Here is a 21,338-nt window from a genome sequence, read left to right as displayed (position 1 = left end):
ATATTTCTATTATTATTATCCTAGCAAAAAATTAATTAACCAGGTCATGCAGGCCATGAAGGCTAATGTGCAAAGTAATTATTTCTGATCTTTAGACAACTACTTCACATAAAAAGGTAGTCCTTATTCTGCTCAGCAGATACCTGAAATGCCTTTAATTATATTAAAAGAAACAAAGGCAAAGTTACCTCCTTTAAATGTGTGAATACATCTCAAATTGTTCCATTTAATCACTTTCTTGCTTACAATATTAGCACCTCTTCTGTTTACCAGGCAGGAAAAAAGAACACACATTTAATAGTGTTCTATCATGTGACAAATACATGCACAAACACAAAAATCCACTAATAGCACAAAGGAATATATTATAATGAAAACACAAAACTATATATGAAAAATATTCATACACTCTTTAGAACAGATGAAGTTTCAGTGAAGAAGAAAATACTTGGTCTGGGAAAAAGTATTACATGTATTATAACATTTAAAGGAGAAAGTTTTCAGATAAAACAGAGTTCTGTAAAGAAGCAATAGCATTTGTTTAGGCCTTCCACAGACTGAGTTTACCATCATATGCATGTAATAAATGATGAGGCACAGACAATAGACATTGAATATTATTCATAAGAAAACAAAGAGATAAAAATTTCAAATCTCACAGTTATGCCCAAAAGGTATATGTATATGCATTGACTGAATCATTGGTCCTGGTCCAGAAAGCCAAATGCCCCAAAAAATTCTAACCAGCCAGTCCATTTTTAAGAGACTATTTTGTTCAGTCAATAGTGAGGACACACACTGCCTGTATAGCAGCACACAATACAAGAGCCACTTGAAAAACTCTAAATTTGTGGTCTGAAGAGACATGAATAATTGGATAACACCATTCATGTCTGGAAAATGTAAGTTTCTCACAGGAGATATTTTAATGAGATGAATTTTCTTGCAAAGACTAAGTTGAAGCCACAAAACACCATCATTAAATTTGTTCCTGTTGACATGCTATAGAAATCAAAGAATGTGGTATAGTGTGGCTATGAAGAATATCGTCTCTAGAAACAAAACCATGACATGGTCAAATGAGGTTAAATGAATAACTATATGAATGAATCAATAAACCAGGATTTATAAAATATTATCTGTTTTGCTTAGAATAGACTTATACTAATATAGTTGATTAAAATACCATAAATATACTTTGATCTCTTTACAACTGCCCTATGGATTAAAAGTGGATTTTGGTTATTAGCTAATATAACACTTGTAAACAATATGTTTCAAAAGATTGGCTAGGATACTACAGTGCAATGAATGGGAAGAGGACAAGATTATTGAAGCAGTTATCTGCCCTTTAGAATTACAACATAAGAATTAACACTCCCAACTCCAAGGATCCATATTCCATTATCTATTATTAGTTTTGCCTTCCATAGACTGATACAAAGTGTACTACTTATGTCCTGGAAATATCAAAATTGTCTAACTTTTTCTGAGCACCTTGTAGAGGGAAGAGGTTAATTACTTAATATGTAAAAAATTAGAGGAACCACCATTTTCCTGTAAGTACAAACAAAAGGATTTGAATTCACTAAGCAGCCTCCTAATACACATTAATGTTGAAGCATTTTTATAATTATTTAAAATTCACCTGATTTTTTAAATATTAAAAACTAACTCATCAAAATATAAAAATAATTCATAAAATCATTCATTATAGGGAAGCAGACTTGGCCCAGTGGTTAGGGTGTCCGTCTACCACATGGGAGGTCCGTGGTTCAAACCCCGGGCCTCCTTGACCTGTATGGAGCTGGCCCATGTGCAGCGCTGATGTGCGCGAGGAGTGCCCTGCCACGCAGGGGTGTCCCCTGTGTAGGGGAGCCCTAGGCGCAAGGAGTGCACCCATAAGGAGAGCCGCCCAGCATGAAAGAAAGTGCAGCCTGCCCAGGAATGATTCCACACACACACAGAGAGGACACAAGATGACACAACAAAAAGAGACACAGATTCCCGTGCCGCTGACAACAACAGAAGCGGACAAAGAAGAACACGCAGCAAATAGACACAGAGAGCAGACAACAGGGGGAGGGGGGAAGAGAATAAATAAAAATAAATCTTTAAAAAAAAAATCATTCCTTATACTGTTTCAATATGGCTGACATCAGGGGTTCTTAACCAGGGATCCACAGATTTCAGGGGGCCCATGAGCTTGAACTGAAAAAAATCAACTTACTATCTTTATTTTCTCTGACCTCTAACTGAAATCTAACATTTCCTTCCTTATGAATGTATGCAATAAATTGCAGTAATATTCATTTCATATCACATTACAATTGTTGCATATCTTGAAAAATTGCTCACACTCATCCATGCTTCGAAATTACAGTAGTTGTTAGACCCATGCTAGTTGAGTGTCATAAAACTATCTGCTGCTACATTCTGAGAAGGGGTCCATGGTTTTCACCTGACTGGCAAAGGGGTCCCTGGAACAAACAAGGTTAAGAACCCATGGTCTTAGAAATAGCTCTTTAAAACTTTAAGATTTGCCAAGGCAAAATTATGTTACAAATATTTGAGGAAGAAAAACATAATATAAATGAAACTATTTTTATCTGTATGTATAAACTTTGAATGATTGAAAATAAAATAAACATGGAAATTGTTACAATACCATCTTAATCATGTCCTTTCCTATATCGAATGAAAAACCCTATTTTTCAATTTGGACAAACCACTGAGGTTTTCCTTTCTATTATAATAGGTCTAGATATATTTGTGTTCGGTTCTTCAAGATGTTGTATACTTTTCTACTTCTTTCTATTAAAACATGCAAATTTTAAAAAGTAATAATTAAAATCCAGCATTCTGAAATATAAGCAAAGACTATCCTGAATGTAACCATCTGATACTTATCACCCATAGTCAAATGCCATGGTTTAAACTTGCTGACAATTTTAGACAATAAATTCTAGGACTCAAGATTTTAAAAAGAAACAAATCATACTTGTTCCAATTATTTTTGCTTGTATTTGTTTTTAGAAAGAAGTTGGGCTTTGTTTTAATCATCTGTTTTTATTCTTGGTTCTGATTTATTTTCAAATGGGAGAATGCTCTTTTTTCCTGATAGAAAAATGTTTGAAGCATTCTTTAAAATCTCATATTTGCTTAAAAATTATATTAAAATTATCCCAACAGTAATCTCTCTCTTCAATTTGATCACACTTATGGCTTGTCACAATCCATATTTGAAAATATAGCTAATCCATCCCACATCCAAAAAAATAATTTAAAGAGTCTGAATATCAAATACCTGCTTTGTTAGTGTCAGGGATGAATATGTTTTGTGTAAGGAGGAAGAATTTCTCAGCATTTGCAAATTCTTTTAATAGCCTCATACCGATAACATAATTACTGGCAAGATGCGCAATAAAGTAGCAGCTCAGGAGAAAATGAACTAATATACAGTTCTTATTGCTTCCTCTTTTTTTTATTCAACAAGTTGTAGGTTTACAGAAAAATCATGGAGAAAATAGAGTTCCCACATACTTCCCCTTACACATGCAGTTTTCCCTATTAACAATTTGCATTAGTGGGGTTATACTTGATGAAACAATGTTATTATAATTACACTAATAACTATAATTTATATACTAACAATTATAATTTACATTAGAGTTCACAGTTTGTGTGGTAAAGTCCAAAGTTTAAAAAAAAATTTTCTAGTAACATCTACATAACTTAAAATTTCACATTCACATTTATAACTTATCTTAAGTACATCCACAGTGTTGTGCTACCATCACCACCATCCATTACCAAAACTTTCCCATCACCCCAAACATAAAAGCCATGCCACTTAAATGTTAACTCCTTATTTACTTTCCCCACCCTGGTGCCTGGCAATCAGTATTCTAGTTACTAACTCTGTGAATTTGCTTATCTAATTATTTCATATCAGTGATATAAAACAATATTTGTCATTTTCTGTCTGCCTTATTTCACTGAACATGATGCCTTAAGTTTCATCCAACTTGTTACATGTATCAGAACTTCATTCTTTTTCGCAGCTGAGTAATATTCCATTGTATGTGTAGACCATTTTGATTAGTCATTCATCTGTTGATGGACATTTGGGTTAATTCCATCTTTTGGCAACTGTGAATAATGCCACGAACATCAGTGTTTAAATATTTGTTTAAATTTCTGCTTTCAATTCTTTTAGGTATATGCCTAGAAGGGGAATTCACAGATCATATAGTAATTATATACTTAACTTTCTGAGGAAACACCAGACTATTTCCCACGGTGGCTGCACCATTTTACATCCCTACTAACAATGAAGAGTGTTCCTATTTCTCCACATCTCTCTAGCACTTAAAATTTTCCAACTTATTTTAGTAGTAGACATTCTATTAGTTGTAAAATGGTATCTCATTGTGGTTTTGATTTCAATTTCCCTAATAGCTAATGATGTTAACATCTTTTCAAGTGTTTCTGACCATTTGTATATCGTCTTAGCTTGCTAAAGGGCTGCCTATGGAAAGTACCAGAAATGGGTTACCTTTTAAAATAGGAATTTTATTGAATGTAACATTAAAAAAAATAAAGACAAAAAAAAAGGTTAAAAAATAAAATAAAATAGGAATTTTATTTAGTAGAAAAGCATATAGTACTGAGGCCATGAAATGTTCAAATCAATGTATCAGCAGAGATGCTTTCTCACCAAAGTCAGCTGCTGGTGATCCTGGTGTCCTGCCACATGGTGAAGCAAGATGGTGGCTAATCTCTGCTGAAGTCTCTACCTTCCATTTCGGAATCTACTATCTCCTGGATCTCAGCTGTGGGCAACCAGGCATAGGGCTTGTCTCTTTTCCCGCCTCCTCCCTCAGTCTTGCTGCTCCAACTTTTCCCCAAGTTTAGCTGTGGGCTATCAGGCATATGGTTCATCTCTTCACTCTTGAGCTTGTCCATGGGCCCAGCCCCTTGGGGGCTTCTTTCCGTACCTCTGTGCTCTGCTGATTCCAAACTCCAGGACCTTTCTCAGCATTTTGGTGCCTCCCTTCCTTTCTACAGCTGTAGGCAAACCTGGAGTCCTCTCTCCCTCTCTACTTTCTCTTTTCTTTCACATGGCAGGACCAAGACGGCAGCTTCCTTTTTCTGTGTCTCTCTCTGTGTATCTCTGTTTAATAAGACCCAGCAAGAGGGTAGAGACCCAACTTGAGTCATGCCTCACTGACACAGTCCAATCAAAAGCAATCTAATCAAGTGATCTAAAGTGAATCTAATATAAAGGGTGCCACACCTATGGGAATAGATTAGTTGAACAATACATAATCTTTTGGAATTCAAAAATGAACTTCAATCTGTCATATATATCTTCCTTGAGTGATGTCTATTCAAGTCTATTGCCCATTTTGTAATTTTGTTTTAAAGATTTATTTTTATTTATTCCCTTCCCCTTCCCCGCCCCTGCCCCAGTTGTCTGTTCTCTGTGTCCATTCGCTGTGTGTTCTTCTGTGTCCACTTCTATTCTTCAGTGGCACCAGGAATCTGTGTCTCTTTTTGTTGCATCATCTTGCCGCATCAGTTCTCCGTGTGTGCGGCACCTCTCCTGGCCAGGCTGAGCTTTCTTTCGTGCTGGGTGGCTCTCCTTATGGGGTGCACTCTTTGCGTGTAGGGCTCCCCTATGCGGGGGACACCCCTGCATGACACAGCACTCCTTGCAAGCATCAGCACTGTGCATGGGCCAGCTCCACATGGGTCAAGAAGGCCCTGAGTTTGAACCTTGGACATTCCATGTGGTAGGCAGACACTCTATCCATTGAGTCAAGTCCACTTCCCTGTTGTTGTTGTCTATTTTGTCTTTTCGTTTTAGACTTGTAGGAGTTTTCTATATATTCTGGATATCAGATTCTTATCAGATAGATGGTTTCCAAATATTTTCTCCCATTCTGTAGGTTGTCTTTCTACTTCCACCATAGAATCCATTGATGTATGTTCTTTTTTAAAATTTTTATGAAGTTCCATTCAAATATATTTTTCTTTTCTTGCTTGTGCCTAATAAAAGGCCCTGAAGATGCTACCATATGTTTTTTTTCTAGGAGTTTTATAGTTTTGGTTCCTATATTTAAATCTTTGATCCATTTTGAGTTACTTTCAGTATATGATGGATTCATTCTTTCACTTATAGATAAACCGTTTTCCCAGGACTGTTTGTTGAAGACTAATCTCCCCCCATTGAGTAGTCTTGGTACCTTTGTTGAAAATTAGCTGGACATAGATGTTAAGGTTTATTTTTGAACGCTCAGTTTGATTCCATTAGTCTATATGTCTGTCCTTGGGCTAGTACCATGCTGTTTTGATTACCATAACTTTGTAATAAATTTTAAAAGTGGGACATTTGAGTCTTCCAACTTTGTTCTTTCTCAAGATGGTTTTGGATATTTTGGCTCCCTTTCCTTTCCATATTAATTTGACGACTGTTTTTTCCACTTACGCAAAAAAACTTTTGGAATTGGAATTTTGATTGGGATTGCACTGAATTCATAAATTGCTTTGGATAGAATTGACATTTTAATATTTCGTCTTCCAAGCCATGAATACAGAATGTACTTCCACTTATTAAGGGCTTCTTTGATTTCTTTTATTTATTTTTATTTTATTTTATTTTTATTTTATTGACTTTGTAATAATATTACATTAAAAATATATATATATGAGGTCCCATTGAACCCTACCACCCCCACCCCACCTCTCCCCCCCCCCCCCCAGCAACACTCCCTCCCATCATCATGACACAGCCATTGCATTTGGCAAGTACATCTCTGGGCACCCCCGCACCCCATGGTCAACGGCTCACACCATGGCCCACACTCTCCCCTATTCCATCCAGTGGGCCCTGTGAGGATTTACAATGTCCAGTGATTGCCCCTGAAGCACCATCCAGGGCAGCTCCATGTCCCAAAACGCCTCCACCTCTCATCTCTTCCTGCCTTTCCCCATACCCATCAGCCATCATGTCCACTTTTCTCAATCCAATGCCACCTTTTCTATGTGGACATTGGATTGGTTGTGTCCATTGCACCTCTATGTCAAGAGGAGGCTCAGATTCCACCTGGATTCTGGATGCAATCCTCCCACTTTCAGTTGTAATCACTCTAGGCTCCATGGTGTGGTGGTTGTCCTTCTTCAACTCCATCTTAGCTGAGTGTGGTGAGCCCAATAAGTCAGATTGTAGGTGCTGGAGTCTGTTGAGGCTCAGGACCTGGCTATCACATTGTCAGTCCAGAGATTCAAATCCCCTAAATATATCTTAAACCCCGACACTAACTGCACCTCCAGCACATTAGCATGAAAGTCTTATGAAGAGAGATCCCATCTGAGTCCAGATTCGTCACACATAAACACCAGTTCCAAAGAGGGGCCATCTGACCTGGTAGTTTGTAATCTGTGTACAAGTCTTTTGCATCCTTGGTTAAACTTACTCATGAATATTTAATTCCTTTAATTGCTATTGGGAATGGAATTTTTTCTTGATTTCAGCTTCAGATGATTCACAACTACCGTATACAAACACAACTGATTTTTACATATGAACCTTGTACCCTGCCACTTTGCTGAATTTGTCTGAGCTCTAGGAGCTTTGTTGTGAATTTTTCAGGATTTTCTACATATAAGATCCTGTTATCTGTAAATAGGGAAAGTTTTGCTTCTTTCTTTCCAATTTGGATGGTTTTTATGTCTTTTTCTTGACTAATTGCTCTTTATAGAACTTCCAATACAATGTTGAATCCAGTGATGACAGTGGGTATCCTTGTCTTATTCTTGAGCTTAGGCAGAAAGTTTAGTCTTTCATCACTGAGTATGATGTTAACTGTATATTTTTCATTTGTGCCCTTTAACAAATTGAGGAAATTTCCCTCTCTTCCTATTTTATGTGTTTTTGTCAGAACGAGTGCTGGACTTTTTCAAATGCCTTTTCTGTGTCAATTGAGATGATCATGTGTTTACTGTCTTTTTGTTTTATCAATGTGGTATATTATGTTAACTGATTTTCTTATGTTGAACCAACTTTGCATACCTGAGATAAATCCCACTTAATGATGGTACCTAATTCTTTTAATGGGCCATTATATTCTATTTGCTAGTGTTTTTTGAGGATTTTTGCATCTATATTCATAAGGGATATTGGTCTATAATTTTCTTTCTTGAGCTATATTTTTCTACCTTTGGTTTTACAGTAACTTGGTCTCATAAAACAAGTTGTGAAATATTCCCTTCTCTTCCATTTTTGAAGAATTTGAGCCGGATTAGTACTAATTCTTTTTGGAACCTTTGGTAAAATTCACCAGTGAGGCTATCTGGTCTGGGACTTTTCTTGTTGGAAAGTTTTTAATAATTGATTCAATCTTTTTACTTGCTATTGGTCAGATGGTATTATCTGCTTCTTCTTGAGTCAGTGTACATAGATTATACCTCTCTGAGGATTTTCCTTTTCATAAAGGTTACCTAAATTGTTGGTATACAATTGGTCATAGTATCCTCTTATAATCCTTTTTATCTCTGTGGGGTTGGTAGTAATGCTCCACCACCTTTAATTTCTACATATTTTTTCAGTCTAGCTAAAGGTTTGTCTATTTTACTGATCTATTCAGAGAACCAACTTTTGGTTTAATTGATCCTATTATTTTTATTCTGTTTCATTTATCTCTGCTCTAATTGTTATTTCCTTCCTTCTGCTTGCTTTGGGTTTAGTTTGCTCTTTTTCTAGATCTTCCAAATGTGAGGTTAGGTCTCTGGTTTGAGATTTTTCTTCTTTTCTTAATGTAAATAGTTAGAGCCATAAGTTGCTCTCTCCGTACTGCCCTTTCTGCACCCCATAAGTTTCATGATGTTGTGTTTTTCTTTTCATTTACCTCAAGATATTTCCTAATTTGCCCGGTGATTTCTTCTTTGACCCATTGGTTGTAGAGGAATGTGTTGTTCAGTTTCCATATATTTTAAAAGTTTCTTTTCTCCCTCTATTATTGATTTTTCACTTCATTCCATTTCAGTAGAAGAAACATTGAATAATTTCAATATTTGGGGACACATTGAGACTTCTTTATTGTCTGACTTATGGTCTATCTTGGAGAATGATTCATGTGCACTAAATAAGTGTATTCCATTGGTGCTGGGTAAAGGGTTCTGCATATGTCTGTTAGGTCTAGCTGGTTTATACTATCATTCAAGTTTTCTATTTCCTCACTGATATTCTGACTATATGTTTTATTCATTATTTAAAGTGATTTTTACTGACGTCTCCTACTATTAAGGTAGAACCATTTATTTCTCCCTTCATATTATCAGTATTTGCTTCACATATTTTGGGTTTCTGCTATTAGGTACATATATATTTATAATTTTAGTGTCTTCTTATTAAAATGGCCCCTTTACTAATTAATATGTGCAGTAGTGACCCTCTTTGTCCCTCATAATTGTTTTTTACTTAAGGTCTATTTTATCTGATATTAGCATAGTAAACACAGCTCTCTTTTGTTTATTATTTGTATGGTATATATTTTTTCCATCCTTTCACTTTCAACCTACTTGTGTTTTTGAATTTAATGTAAGTCTCTTGAAAACAGCATATAGTTGGGTCATGGTTTTTCAAACCCATTCTGCGAATCGCTGCCTTTTGCCTAGAGAGTTTAATCCAATTACATTTAAGGTAACTACTAATAATGCAGGATTTTCTTCTGACATTTTGCTATTTTCTCTTTGTATGTCTTATAGCTTTTTGTCCTTCAATTCTTCCATTAACATATACTTTCATATTTACTTGACTTCTGTAGTATACTATTTTGAGTCCCTTCTCATATCCTTCTGTATGTATTTTTCAGGTATTTTTCCTTGTACTCTCTATGGGGCCTAAATTTAATAGCCTTAATCTATTAACAACCACTTATGATTTGATACCAACTTAACTTTAATAGCGTACTATTCCTATACACCTCCACCTCACCTCTTTGTTGTACTTGTTACAAACAAATTATATCTTTATACATTGTATGCCCCAAAACATGGATTTATCTTTAATTTGTAGGCATTTACATTTTAGATTCTGTAAGAAGTAAAAAGTGGAGTTACATACCAAAAACTACAATACAATAATACTGGCATTACTCACATGGTTACCTTTTCCGGAGGTCTTTATTTCTTTATGACACTTTGGGCCATTGTTTAGTGTCCTTCCCTTTCAGGCTAAAGAACTCCTTTTAGCACTGCCGTAGGGCAGATCAAGTGATGACAAACTCCCTCAGCTTTTGTTTATCTGGGAATGCCTTAATCTTGCCCTCATATTTGAAAGACAGTTTCACCAGATATAAAATTCTTGGTTGACAATTGTTTTCTTTCCGCTTTTTAAGTATTTCATCACACTGCCGTCTTGCCTCCATGGTTTCTGATGAAAAATTGGCATTAAACTTATTATACATACACATTGCTTTTCTCTTGCAGTTTTCAGAACTCTCTCCTTGTCCCTGGCATTCAACAGATGGCCTCTATGTGTCTGAGTATATGGTTCTTTTTGAGTTTTATCCTGTTTGGGGCTCACCGGGCATCTTGAATGTGCTTATTCATGTCTTTCCATGAATTTGGAACGTTTTCTGCCACTATTTTTTTGAATATTCCTTCTGCCCCTTTATCTCTTTCTTCTCCTTCTGGGACTCCCATAATGTGTATACTGCTATGTTTCATGGTGTCACATAGGTGTCATAGGCTCTTCTCACTTTTGTCATTCTTTTTTCTTTTGCCTCTCAACCTGCATCATAGCAATTGCCTTGTTTTTGAGTTCACGAAGCTTTTTCTTCTGCCAGCTTCAAAGTGCTATTAAAATTCTTAGCTATTGAGGTCTTCAACTTCAGTATTTCTTTTTTTTTTTTTAGGTTTATTTATTTCTCTCCCCTTTCCCACCCCCCCACCCCAGTTGTCTGTTCTCTGTGTCTTCTTTGTCCACTTCTGTTGTTGTCAGCGGCACAGGAATCTGTGTTTCTTTCTGTTGCGTCATCTTGTTGTGTCAGCTCTCCACGTGTGTGGCGCCACTCCTGGGCAGGCTGCACTTTCTTGCGCACTGGGCAGCTCTCCTAACAGGGCACACTCCTTGTGCGTGGGGCTCCCCTACACAGGGGACACTCCTGCATGGCATGGCACTCCTTGCGCACATCAGCACTGCGCATGGGCCAGCTCCACACGGGTCAAGGAGGCCTGGGGTTTGAACAGCAGACCACCCATGTGGTAGACAGATGCCCTAACCACTGGGCCAAGTCCACTGCCTCTCTATCTCTTTTTTAAAAAAAATATTTCTATCTCTTCACTGAGATTCTCATATTGTTCACTCATGGTTTTCCTGATATTCTTTAATTCTTCTTCTGTATTTTCCTTTATCTCCGTGAGTATATTGAGGATTGTTTTATTTACATTTTTGTCCAAAGTCTGTTCTTCTTCATGGATGGTGTCTGTTTTTTATCCTATTCCTTTGTATAGGCAGTTACTGATTCTTTTTTATCTTGTAATCTTTTATTGCACACATTTTTTTTTAAGATTTATTATCCCCCTCCCCCCCCCCCCCCCCCCGCTGTCTGCTCTCCATGTCTGTTTGTTGTGTGCTCATCTTCTTCTTAGGAGGTACTGGGAACAAAACCTGGGGCCTCCCATGTTGGAGGGAGGTGCCCAATTGCTTCAGTCACCTCTGTTGCCTGCTTGTGTGTTTCGTGTGTTTCCTCGTTGTGTCATCTTGTTGTATCAGCTCACCATGCCAGCCTGTCATGTCAGCTCACTGTCTTGCTCATCTTCTTCAGAAATCACTGGGAACCAAATCCAGGACCTCCCATGTGGTAGGCAGGTGCCCAACTGCTTGAGCCACATCCATTTCCCAACAAACTGTAAATTTTAATATTTTATGTAAACTCTAGGATTTAGTCCCTGGGCTGTCTATTCCTTAAGTTTGTATTCAGCTAGTTATATGACAGAGATTTCCTTGAGTTGTAGGAGCTAACAACAAACAAACAAACCAAAGTAAGAGACACTTTTTACAGTCTTTGCAAATTAACTCTATATTGTTTGGAGCTTTCCTTCTGAGTTTAAAACTCCTATTAATTAGATTAGCCAAAGGTGAATATGAAGTGCAGAGTCCTCTCCATCTTTTCTGAGCCTGTGTCCTTGTCATAGGTGTGTGCTTGCTGAGCTTTAGGAAGTCCTCCTTTTATAGGAATATAAATGTCCTCTCTATTCCCTATGAAAGAAACTTCCTCCCGTCCCAGATACTCTATTGTATGACTTAAAGCAGATAATCCTTTTATCCAGGCTGCTTTGACTTAATTGTTTCTTACACTGCTTTAGCTGTCTGCACAGCTGCTTCTGCCTGCAGGGTATGTTCTGGGTAGGTGAGCCAGAGAGTTTTCTGGTTGTGTCTTTCAGGCTTCCACTGAATAGACTGGCACTGACATACAGGCACTGCAGTATGTGCATATGGGTTACTCTGCTCCTTCTAGAACAGAGCCAGGAACCCACAATGCAAGTCCAGGCTATGCCACAGGGGGCCAGGGAGGGGGTGGTGGAGGGGCCAGCAAAGGAGCCAAGAGCTTCTCCTACAGTACTTTTTTTTTAAAGATTTATTTATTTCTCTCCCCTTCCTCCCCCCCAGTTGTCTGCTCTCTGTGTCCATTTGCTGTGTGTTCTTCTGTGACCGCTTCTCTCCTTAGCAGCAGCACCCAGAATCTGTGTTTTGTTGTTGTTGTTGTTGCATCATCTTGGTGTGTCAGTTCTCCGAGCATGCGGCGCCATTCCTGGGCAGGCTGCACTTTCTTTTGTGCTGGGTGGCTCTCCTTACGGGGTGCACTCCTTGTGCATGGGGCTCCCCTACGCGGGGGACACCCCTGCATGGCAGGGCACTCCTTGCGCAGATCAGCACTGCGCATGGGCCAGCTCCACACGGGTCAAGGAAGCCCGGGGTTTGAACCGCAGACCCCTATGTGGTAGGCGGACACCCTATCCATTGGGCCAAGTCCACTTCCCTCCTACAGTATTTTTTAAGTTGCATTTTCTTTATTCAGCACTGGCTCAGTTACTGCAACCTCTAACTATTTTCCAGAGTTCTGAGGAAGATGACTCTGCCAGTTTTTGCTAGTTGTTCAACAATTCTGTAGGGGAACAGAACCCTGGAATGTATTGTGTCACCAACATTGTTGACTGGAAGCTACTGCTATTTTTTAAAATATGAATTCCTATTACAAAGAGTCCTATATTTCTAAAATGAATGTAATGCTGACATTTTGAGTTCTCTCTACTATTTTATAATTTACACTGCTGAGGTCAAATGCTGATTAGCTTTGAGTTTTAAAATTTAAATAATGAGAAATAACCATGAATTTTAAAAGCAATTAAACTTCTATTAGAAAACTAGAAAGAACTGTTTCTATCTTTTGACATTGAACAGTACAATGAAGTACTATTTTAAGACCATGTTCTTTAGTTCCCTAAACATCATATCAATTTCATGTAGTTAAGCTATAACTAAAAGATCATAGAAAATATTTCATGAAAGTTCACTGATCCTATTTGATTGTTTTTTATACTCAATTCCACAGTCAAACATCAAGTAGGATAGCCAGTCATTACAAACAACATTGTACTTCGGGAAAGATACTAGATATAAATAAGCAATAAAGAGTAGTAAAAACAGTAATAACAAGTAACTGATATGGGAACATCTCAAGGAATGCTTACCCTGCTTTGCAAATAGAAGAAACAGAGAGAACTAAATTATCAGACTATTTAACACCTACTGAGTTCTTAAAGAGGGATTGAGAGAAAAATGTAGGAAGCCACAGGCTAAAAGTCTTGACCTTCATGGTGGGAGACACATGAAAAATTCTAATAAGGGCAGAACAAGGGAACACCTGGACAGCTATTTAATTAGGGATCTCAGCGTGACTCATAAAAGAGATATCAGGATGAGAAATTATTCTAAGACTTAATTGTAAAGGCTGACAGTCAAAAATGCTAGGGACATTCCATCTCTTCTATATGTAGGCTCTTTACTTTGAAACATATAGACTTGCACATGATGTATAGAATCAGAACCATAAAAACTGGCTAAAACTTCCTACTGAAGATAGCTGGACAAAAAGCCAAATCATATACAGGAAGTGGTCAGGCAACAAATCCGTAGGTATTTAAAAAGCAATGACTACTCTTGGAACACTAAGTATGATTAACAAAATGAAGCGAAGATCTACGTTTAAGTCACTGATACACAACGAAGTAGAATGTTAGAGGAAGCTATGACTTTATACTGCTGATTAAAAAATACAGGAGGGTGTGATATCAAACTCAAGGAGAGGGGTTTAATAATATAATTTAGAGAATAATATAATTTAGTGAATCTCGCCTAACTACATTCACAGATTCCAGCAGCTTGTAAAACAGTCACAGCAACCACGAGAAACAACAGTCTCTGTTAGGAGACATATAACTCTAGGATCAGTGTTCCCAAGAATTAATTACCGACAACCAGTTCCTTATTCTACAGCTTTCTAGAAATCACATGCTTATGGTCCCCATTCAGAAATGGAGGTCACTTCTCTTGCCTATCTTAAATAGCTTTTGGTTAAATTAACCATCAAATATCTAAACTTTAGATTCTCAAGGAATGACAGACCATTATTTTCCCATCTCAGATCATTGTAATTACTATCTATGTATTATTACCCTACCACAAGAAAAAGTGAATTCCTTAGACTATGTTATAGATATGCATAAACATATTCTATACTGTTTAGTATGCATATCCTATACTGTAACATATACTGAACATATTTTATATGGTAATCTCCTTAAAGAAGATTATTATTCATTCATTATTCTATTTCCCTCAGCACCTAGTAAAATGCACACCTCACAACAGGAATGCAGTTAATATTTGTTAAAGAACAAATTAATCATTACTAGCCTTTTCCCATGTTACAAGATTTTTTTCATAATTGGCCCCATCAGATAGCCCTAACAAGAAAACAAAAGTAACTTCTTCCCATAATACCAAGCGGAGAGTATGGGGCAATAAAAGCAGCATCTATATGCTACCCTGGAAATAACTAGGTTTCTATTAGGTTGTGTTAGGCAAATAGCAGAAGAAAAAAAAAAGGTTCATTCCACTTACGCATCAGAGAAGAATGCTTAGACCACCACCTAGTTGATATTTCCTACATCTTCCTATACAATTGTATATAACATCCTTGAAAAATAACTCTACTGGTGTTGTTTATAAGAGAAGGATGCATTTGCAGCATTTTAAATTCCATTGGTGCTGTTTATAAGAGAAGGGTGCATTTGCAGCATTTTAAATTCCATTTTCAAGGAAGAAAGTATATAAGTATAATCAGACCACAGTAATAAAAAATACTGACCTGGATCTGTTGCTGCAGGAGATTAATTTTGTGCTGCTGTTGCAGAAGTTGCTGCTGTTGTCTTGCAATCTATTGAAAATAAAGTTTCATTAAGTTAAAATGAAATGCTTACATCTTTGCCATTACCTCAGGTATCTATCCTGATATTACAAGAATCCTTTTCTGCATCTCTGTGTGAAAGAGTTCCTATAAAATGAAAGAGGCAGATTCAGAAAGTTGGAGAAAAGAAAAAATTTCAATCAAGTGCCATCTCTCTGCTAACCTCTAAAGCTTTATCTGTATGTGAAAACTACCCCCCATGAATTGTATTTGTGAGCAGTTCACCTGTCTACGTACTGGTCATCTACCTGGAAAGAATGGAAATTTGCAAATCTGATTCTTTGAGAATGGAGACAAGAAAGTTCTGGCTTCATTTTCCTAAGAAGCTTAATTTGGATATAAAAATTAAAATCTGTAAGTTAAGACAGGAAAGAGCTTTTCTATCACTTACTTTGTTCAGGGCTTTTCTGAGGCAAAGATTTTCAGAACTGATACACTTAGAAATGTTTTCAGAGGAATGCCAAAAATACATCAAAAAGTCATAAATCTTTTTTGTTGTTGTTGATGTTACATAAGATGTATAAATCATTATTTAAAACAAGTTAAACTATAGTTCAAAATTTATGTATTTATCCTTTTGAGGGTAATGTGTTAATTTAATAGTTTAGGATCCACATGCAAGTTTTATATTCCCTTGCTTCATCCAGCAATCAGATTTAACATCTTAGCATGTGATCTGATCTATAAAAAGAAATATTAACCACTTAACACAAGCTCTTTTGAGGACTGAATCTGTCTATCAGGAAGGCAAACAACTTCCTTAGGATAATGGTGTTTATTCTAAAGCATGAATCAGCACTGGACTGCTTGTTGCCTCAAAAGCTGAGCTGCTATAGCTTGGAGCCAAGGAGAATGCTCCTGCTAAACTGGGAGACCAGAGAGCACTTGGAAGAACTTGGGTTAGTGGTGCCTTATAGACAAGAGTTATGACCTTTTCTTCCTATTTTTTCCAATTCCCAAAAGCCAATATTCTAGAATATTGGGCAATGTTGAAATTGGAAATGTGTGTAGATCAGACTCCAACTGAACTTGCTGACCCTTTTTGGTGCTCTAGTCTGAAGCAGGTGGAAAGATCCAAATCGCATTTTATTCAGCACAAGATCACAACATGGTGGACTGCTCTCAGATGTTGTTTTACGACTTCTGGTCGTGTCTGGCTCATGCTAGAAGCCATGGTTAAGCTGTCCCTAATACAGGCTATATTTTGAGAAATGGGACCACTCCTTCCCAAAGCTTTATAGGAAAAAAGAAAACAGTATTTAATCAGGTTGGGATGGCCCACTCTGCTTGTCACTATTCAAATCAGAGATGGACAATTCATTCTGCAGCTCTAGGTATGGATGCTGGATCCTCTGAATATTTATTTACTCTCAGCAAACCAGTGAAACACCACTAGTCGTCTAATATTGATGGTCCTTCCTAAATGATAAAGTGCTGCATAGAAATGAATCCAAAACACTACAGTGCAATTACTATCATATACTCTAGATGTATCAGTCTGACATAGTGAAGCATGGTACATAAGCATCATGTGGCTCAAATTCTGAATTTTATTTGCCTATCGGTTGAGCTACATGCTTGCTTCATTGAGCATGACAACCTAGTTTTAAGTGTCATTTAATTTTCATTTTGAAATATAATTACAAAGTGTTCACTGTAAGATATCACTCGTCTGCAAATGTGTCAAGATTAATTTGTGCTAGCTTATTCACAAGTGTCAATAGTTAATTACTGTGTCATCTCTGGATGGCTAAATGACATTCTAACTTCTGATTTTTTACAGTGTTCCTTTATGTTATTTTCCATTAGGGGCTGAGTCCATATTCCTACATGTGGGCAAATATTCAAGCATATAAAATACCAGACGTCATAACTCATTAAAATCAACAGAGCATATATTGCTCTATATACTCCTATAAAATACATTTAAACTGAGAAGATAATTCCAGTAATAATGTCAGATTCCTAAAAACTGCACATTAATTTGGATGTGTCTGATCTAAAGTACAAAGGACTACTCTATAGGATCATTGTTAAATTAATGTAATCTTATGCGACTAGAAGGATATTTAGGAATGTGATTTTATTTTTTTATTTAAAAGACATTTAAACTTTGCTATTTTTCTTCTTTCTCACTTCTAAGACAATCAAATCAAGTTTTTATAGGAAACATGCTAATTTGTTTTCAATGATCTATCTGTGTTATAAATGCAGTGACCATATAATTTATCATCCAAACCATGACAATTTTTCTATGTCAAAAGGGGGGTTATTAATATTTACCTGGTAAACAGGCATAAACCAGGGCTACTCTGGGAAAACTGAAAAGTATGGCCACCCTAGCTTTAAAGTCAAAGAAAACTGTTGAACCGGAGAGCTGACAGATTTTTCAAAGTTTTTCTAGATCAGGAACCTCTTTTTTGGGATGAGTAAAGTGAGGCCCAGGAAGAGAAGTGACTTATTCATGGTTAAAGTATATTAGGATTATATCTGATGATTATGTGAATAAATATCCCTTAGTAATTAATCAAATTCAAACGTTCTGAAACAAGTTAATTCACAATGCCCAGTTGCTATGATGCTTTTTCTGTCCTCAACATATTCCCTCAGCTTTCTTAAAGACCCTGGATTTCCAGAAAGCTTCCTTCATTCTCTTCTTCCTTTACTTTTCTTCCTCCCTCCCCTCCCCTTCCTTCCTTTCTTCCTTTCTTCCTCCCTTGCCTCCTTTCCCTTCTTTTTTAGGAAAGCTTATGTCAAATAAGCCAACCAACGTGATTACTTGCTGTGCTTGGCACATTCCACATCTCCAATTCATCAGCTCTTTTTGCAGGGCTCACCTGCTCTTGCTGTTGGCGAGCAAGGTCCATTTGCTGCCGTTGTTTCTCAATTTGTGAGGCTGCCAGTTTTTTCTGTTCATCATGCGCTGCCAGGAGCTGCTCCCGTAAACTGATCAGCTGGGTAATCATGGTGGAGAGCTGCCGTTCTTTTTCCGCCAGGCTTTCAGGTGTGCCTAAAATGGAAGCGAGAAGATATCTCACAAGTTTGAGGAATGTGCAAATGAATTAGAGAAAAGGAGGTATAATTTAGAAAGGGACTACCCCAAGACACTTGAAGACCTAAAGGCAGTAACTGGAGTCCATTATGAGTGCAGGAATATCACCAGTAGTTATAGCAATGGAATGAATGATAGGGTTATTGTCTCTGAAAAGAACAAGTATTGTCACCAATAAAATTCTCACTTGCTCTTCCCTCTCACTCTTAAAAAAAAAAAAAAAAAAAGCAGAACTTCCTTTTACCACACCCCCCAAAATCTATCTGATCAAGCTATGTAACTTACGATATTTAGGACCAAAGATTGGAAACTATGGATTGTATTAATATTCTAAGCACCTCTATCCTCAGTGATTAACGCAGTATACAAGATATAGCAGGTGCTTAATAATTGTCATTTAAGGAATTTTACAATTGTCCTAACAAAATGTTTCTATTGTGAAAAGATCTGTCTCTGAAACTCAGAAGTTGGGGGTCAATGGAACAAGTTAGAACAGAGAAGCAAAACTACCTCAGGTAAGAAAGGATTTCATCTGATTGTTGTTTCCTGTGAGGGGATCAAACTAAGGTTCCCAAGGTCATCCTTAAAGGCAGCTATGTGGATTGGAGGTCTTTCTCATCCCATTCTCATTTATCAGTCTTTAAAGAGTAAAAACACATTGGAGGTTGAAAAATGCATAGGATAGCTGCTAATGACAATGATGCCACTAAACACGGTATGCACTGATGGTGCTGAACAGTCTTTTTATATGTGCAAATTGCACAGTCCTCCTAGTAAAAGGTACAGAATCCTTTTGTGACTCTAAATTAAAGCATAAGATAAGAATTTCAGTCGACTCTATTTGACACACACAGGTTTCATTATGAAGAAATGATGTATGATATGAAAGCTTTTCAGAAAGATGCTACCACTAAAGGGGATAAAGATTGTAAAAAGAGAAACTCCTAATCTCCTTCCCCCAGTTCTCCCCCCCAAAAAAATTGGCTCAGAAAACACCAGGAAAACCTGAGAAACTAAAAATATTTTAATTAGTAGTAACCCCTTTTCTAAGTGGTGAAAGAGAGCCTTCAGAGGATGCTGGCTGGCACTTGCTAACATGATTGCCACAAGATAAGAGTGATGTCAGCAGAGAAGCTATCACATTTAGGGCTACCTTGGGACTCTTAATGTCAACCTGAGTCTTTAAAAAAAAAGAAAAAGAAAAAAACTGTCAATATCCCTTAAGTATTCACCGGTGGGATAATATTAGAAAACTTATTCCACTGAGGAGAGAACAAATAATGTATCAAGAATAATGACCAGATATGGAAGGAGTGGGGAATGAATTATGAAATAAGTAGACTTACTATAGACTTATAGACTACTATAAGTATTCTACTTATAGACTTATTGTGATTCTACCAGTGGAAGAAATTATATCATTGATGTGGAGGCTGTGGCCACTGGAGGTTCTGAAGGCAGGAAGAGGGAAAAACAGGTGTAATATGGGGGCATTTTCAGGACTTGGAAATCATCCTGAATGACACTGCAATGACAGATACAGGTCATTATATATCTTGCCATAACCTACAGAATTGAGTGGGAGAGAGTATAAACTACAATATAAACTATAATCCATGCTTAGTGGTGATGCTCCAAAATGTGTTCATCAATTGCAATGAATGTGTGACATTAATGAAGGATGTAATTAATGTGGGAAAATGTGGGAGGTGTGGGGAGCAGGGCATATGCAAATCCCCTATTTTTTTTATAGGTAACATTTATGTAATCTAAGTATCTTTATAAAAAATAAAAACATACTTTAAAAAATTATCATGCCATTCAAATTATTCAATTGTTAATATTTTCAATGGCATCCAAATAAGTTTTTGCATCTGACTTAAAAGATACATGTTTAAGAAGAAAATAAACTAGAAACAAATATTTTAAAATTAAGGATTTAGGTACTCATGTTAGATGGTCACTATATTTTACTTAAAATTGAGGAGCACATGCATGTTTTCAATAGCTATGAATGACATAACAAATGAGGTTAAAGTGAAATATATTAATGTAACAAATCTAAAATTCCCTGAATGGGTGAATTGCATATAAAATCATGGAGTGTGTTCGGTGTCAAATTAAGGAGAAATTAATTTACACCATACAATAGCTTACATTCTCTAAATGCATAGCTAATTGTGTGAGTGTGCATGTGTGTGTGATCATTTGTCTCTTCTGTACCCATTGTATTTGTTCAGATTTACTGGTTTAAAGACAGGGATTTAAAACCTGTGATGCTGGATTTTTGTTTAATTAATAGTAAGTGTGTATGCTTAAGTAACAGAAATAACGTCAAGTCTGAATCACATTGACCAACTCATGAATACATATATTTCACCTAAAAGAAAACAATTTAATTAACAAAAACTTTGCCATCTCAACAGAACTACAACTGCCAGAGTTGCTGAAAGAGTAGACAATCTTTAGGTCATGGTGAGGCTACCTAAATAAAGTCAGGTTCTGTTAAGAAAAATAAAAGATTATCTAAGAATGCTCTTATGAAGTTGCTTAACTCTATATAGAAAATCTTGCCTTAAATTATGTTTTGAGGTTTGATGAAATCAACTTGGGGAAAAAAGTAGATCACATTCTGAGGATTGCCCAGGCCAGCAGAGGTCATCAGTAGCTGCCTAAAGTCATCTATTTCACATCTTTCAGGCTATTTTAAAATGATTCTCTAAAAAGCATTGCCAGAAAATAGCCTC

At 36.7% G+C, this 21,338-nt stretch overlaps 1 protein-coding gene across 42 annotated transcripts in view; it reads right to left on the bottom strand.

Annotated features, from left to right (window-relative positions):
- The window catches only part of SOX6 (SRY-box transcription factor 6), a 701,188-nt gene that overhangs the window by 200,382 nt on the left and 479,468 nt on the right, over window positions 1-21,338 (bottom strand). For all 42 annotated transcript variants that reach the window (XM_071218188.1, XM_071218196.1, XM_071218191.1 and 39 more), the window contains 2 exons: window positions 18,377-18,549; window positions 15,441-15,509 (listed from right to left, as the gene is read on the bottom strand). In XM_071218188.1, the coding sequence (XP_071074289.1) occupies window positions 15,441-15,509; window positions 18,377-18,549 (242 nt within the window). The remainder of the gene's footprint in view (window positions 1-15,440; window positions 15,510-18,376; window positions 18,550-21,338) is intronic.

The sequence above is a fragment of the Dasypus novemcinctus genome, chromosome 10, assembly GCF_030445035.2.
Source record: "Dasypus novemcinctus isolate mDasNov1 chromosome 10, mDasNov1.1.hap2, whole genome shotgun sequence".
In the NCBI taxonomy this organism is placed as follows: Eukaryota; Metazoa; Chordata; class Mammalia; order Cingulata; family Dasypodidae; genus Dasypus; species Dasypus novemcinctus.
The sequence above is the reverse complement of the archived record's forward strand: the minus strand, read 5'-3'. Positions and strand labels throughout refer to the sequence as shown.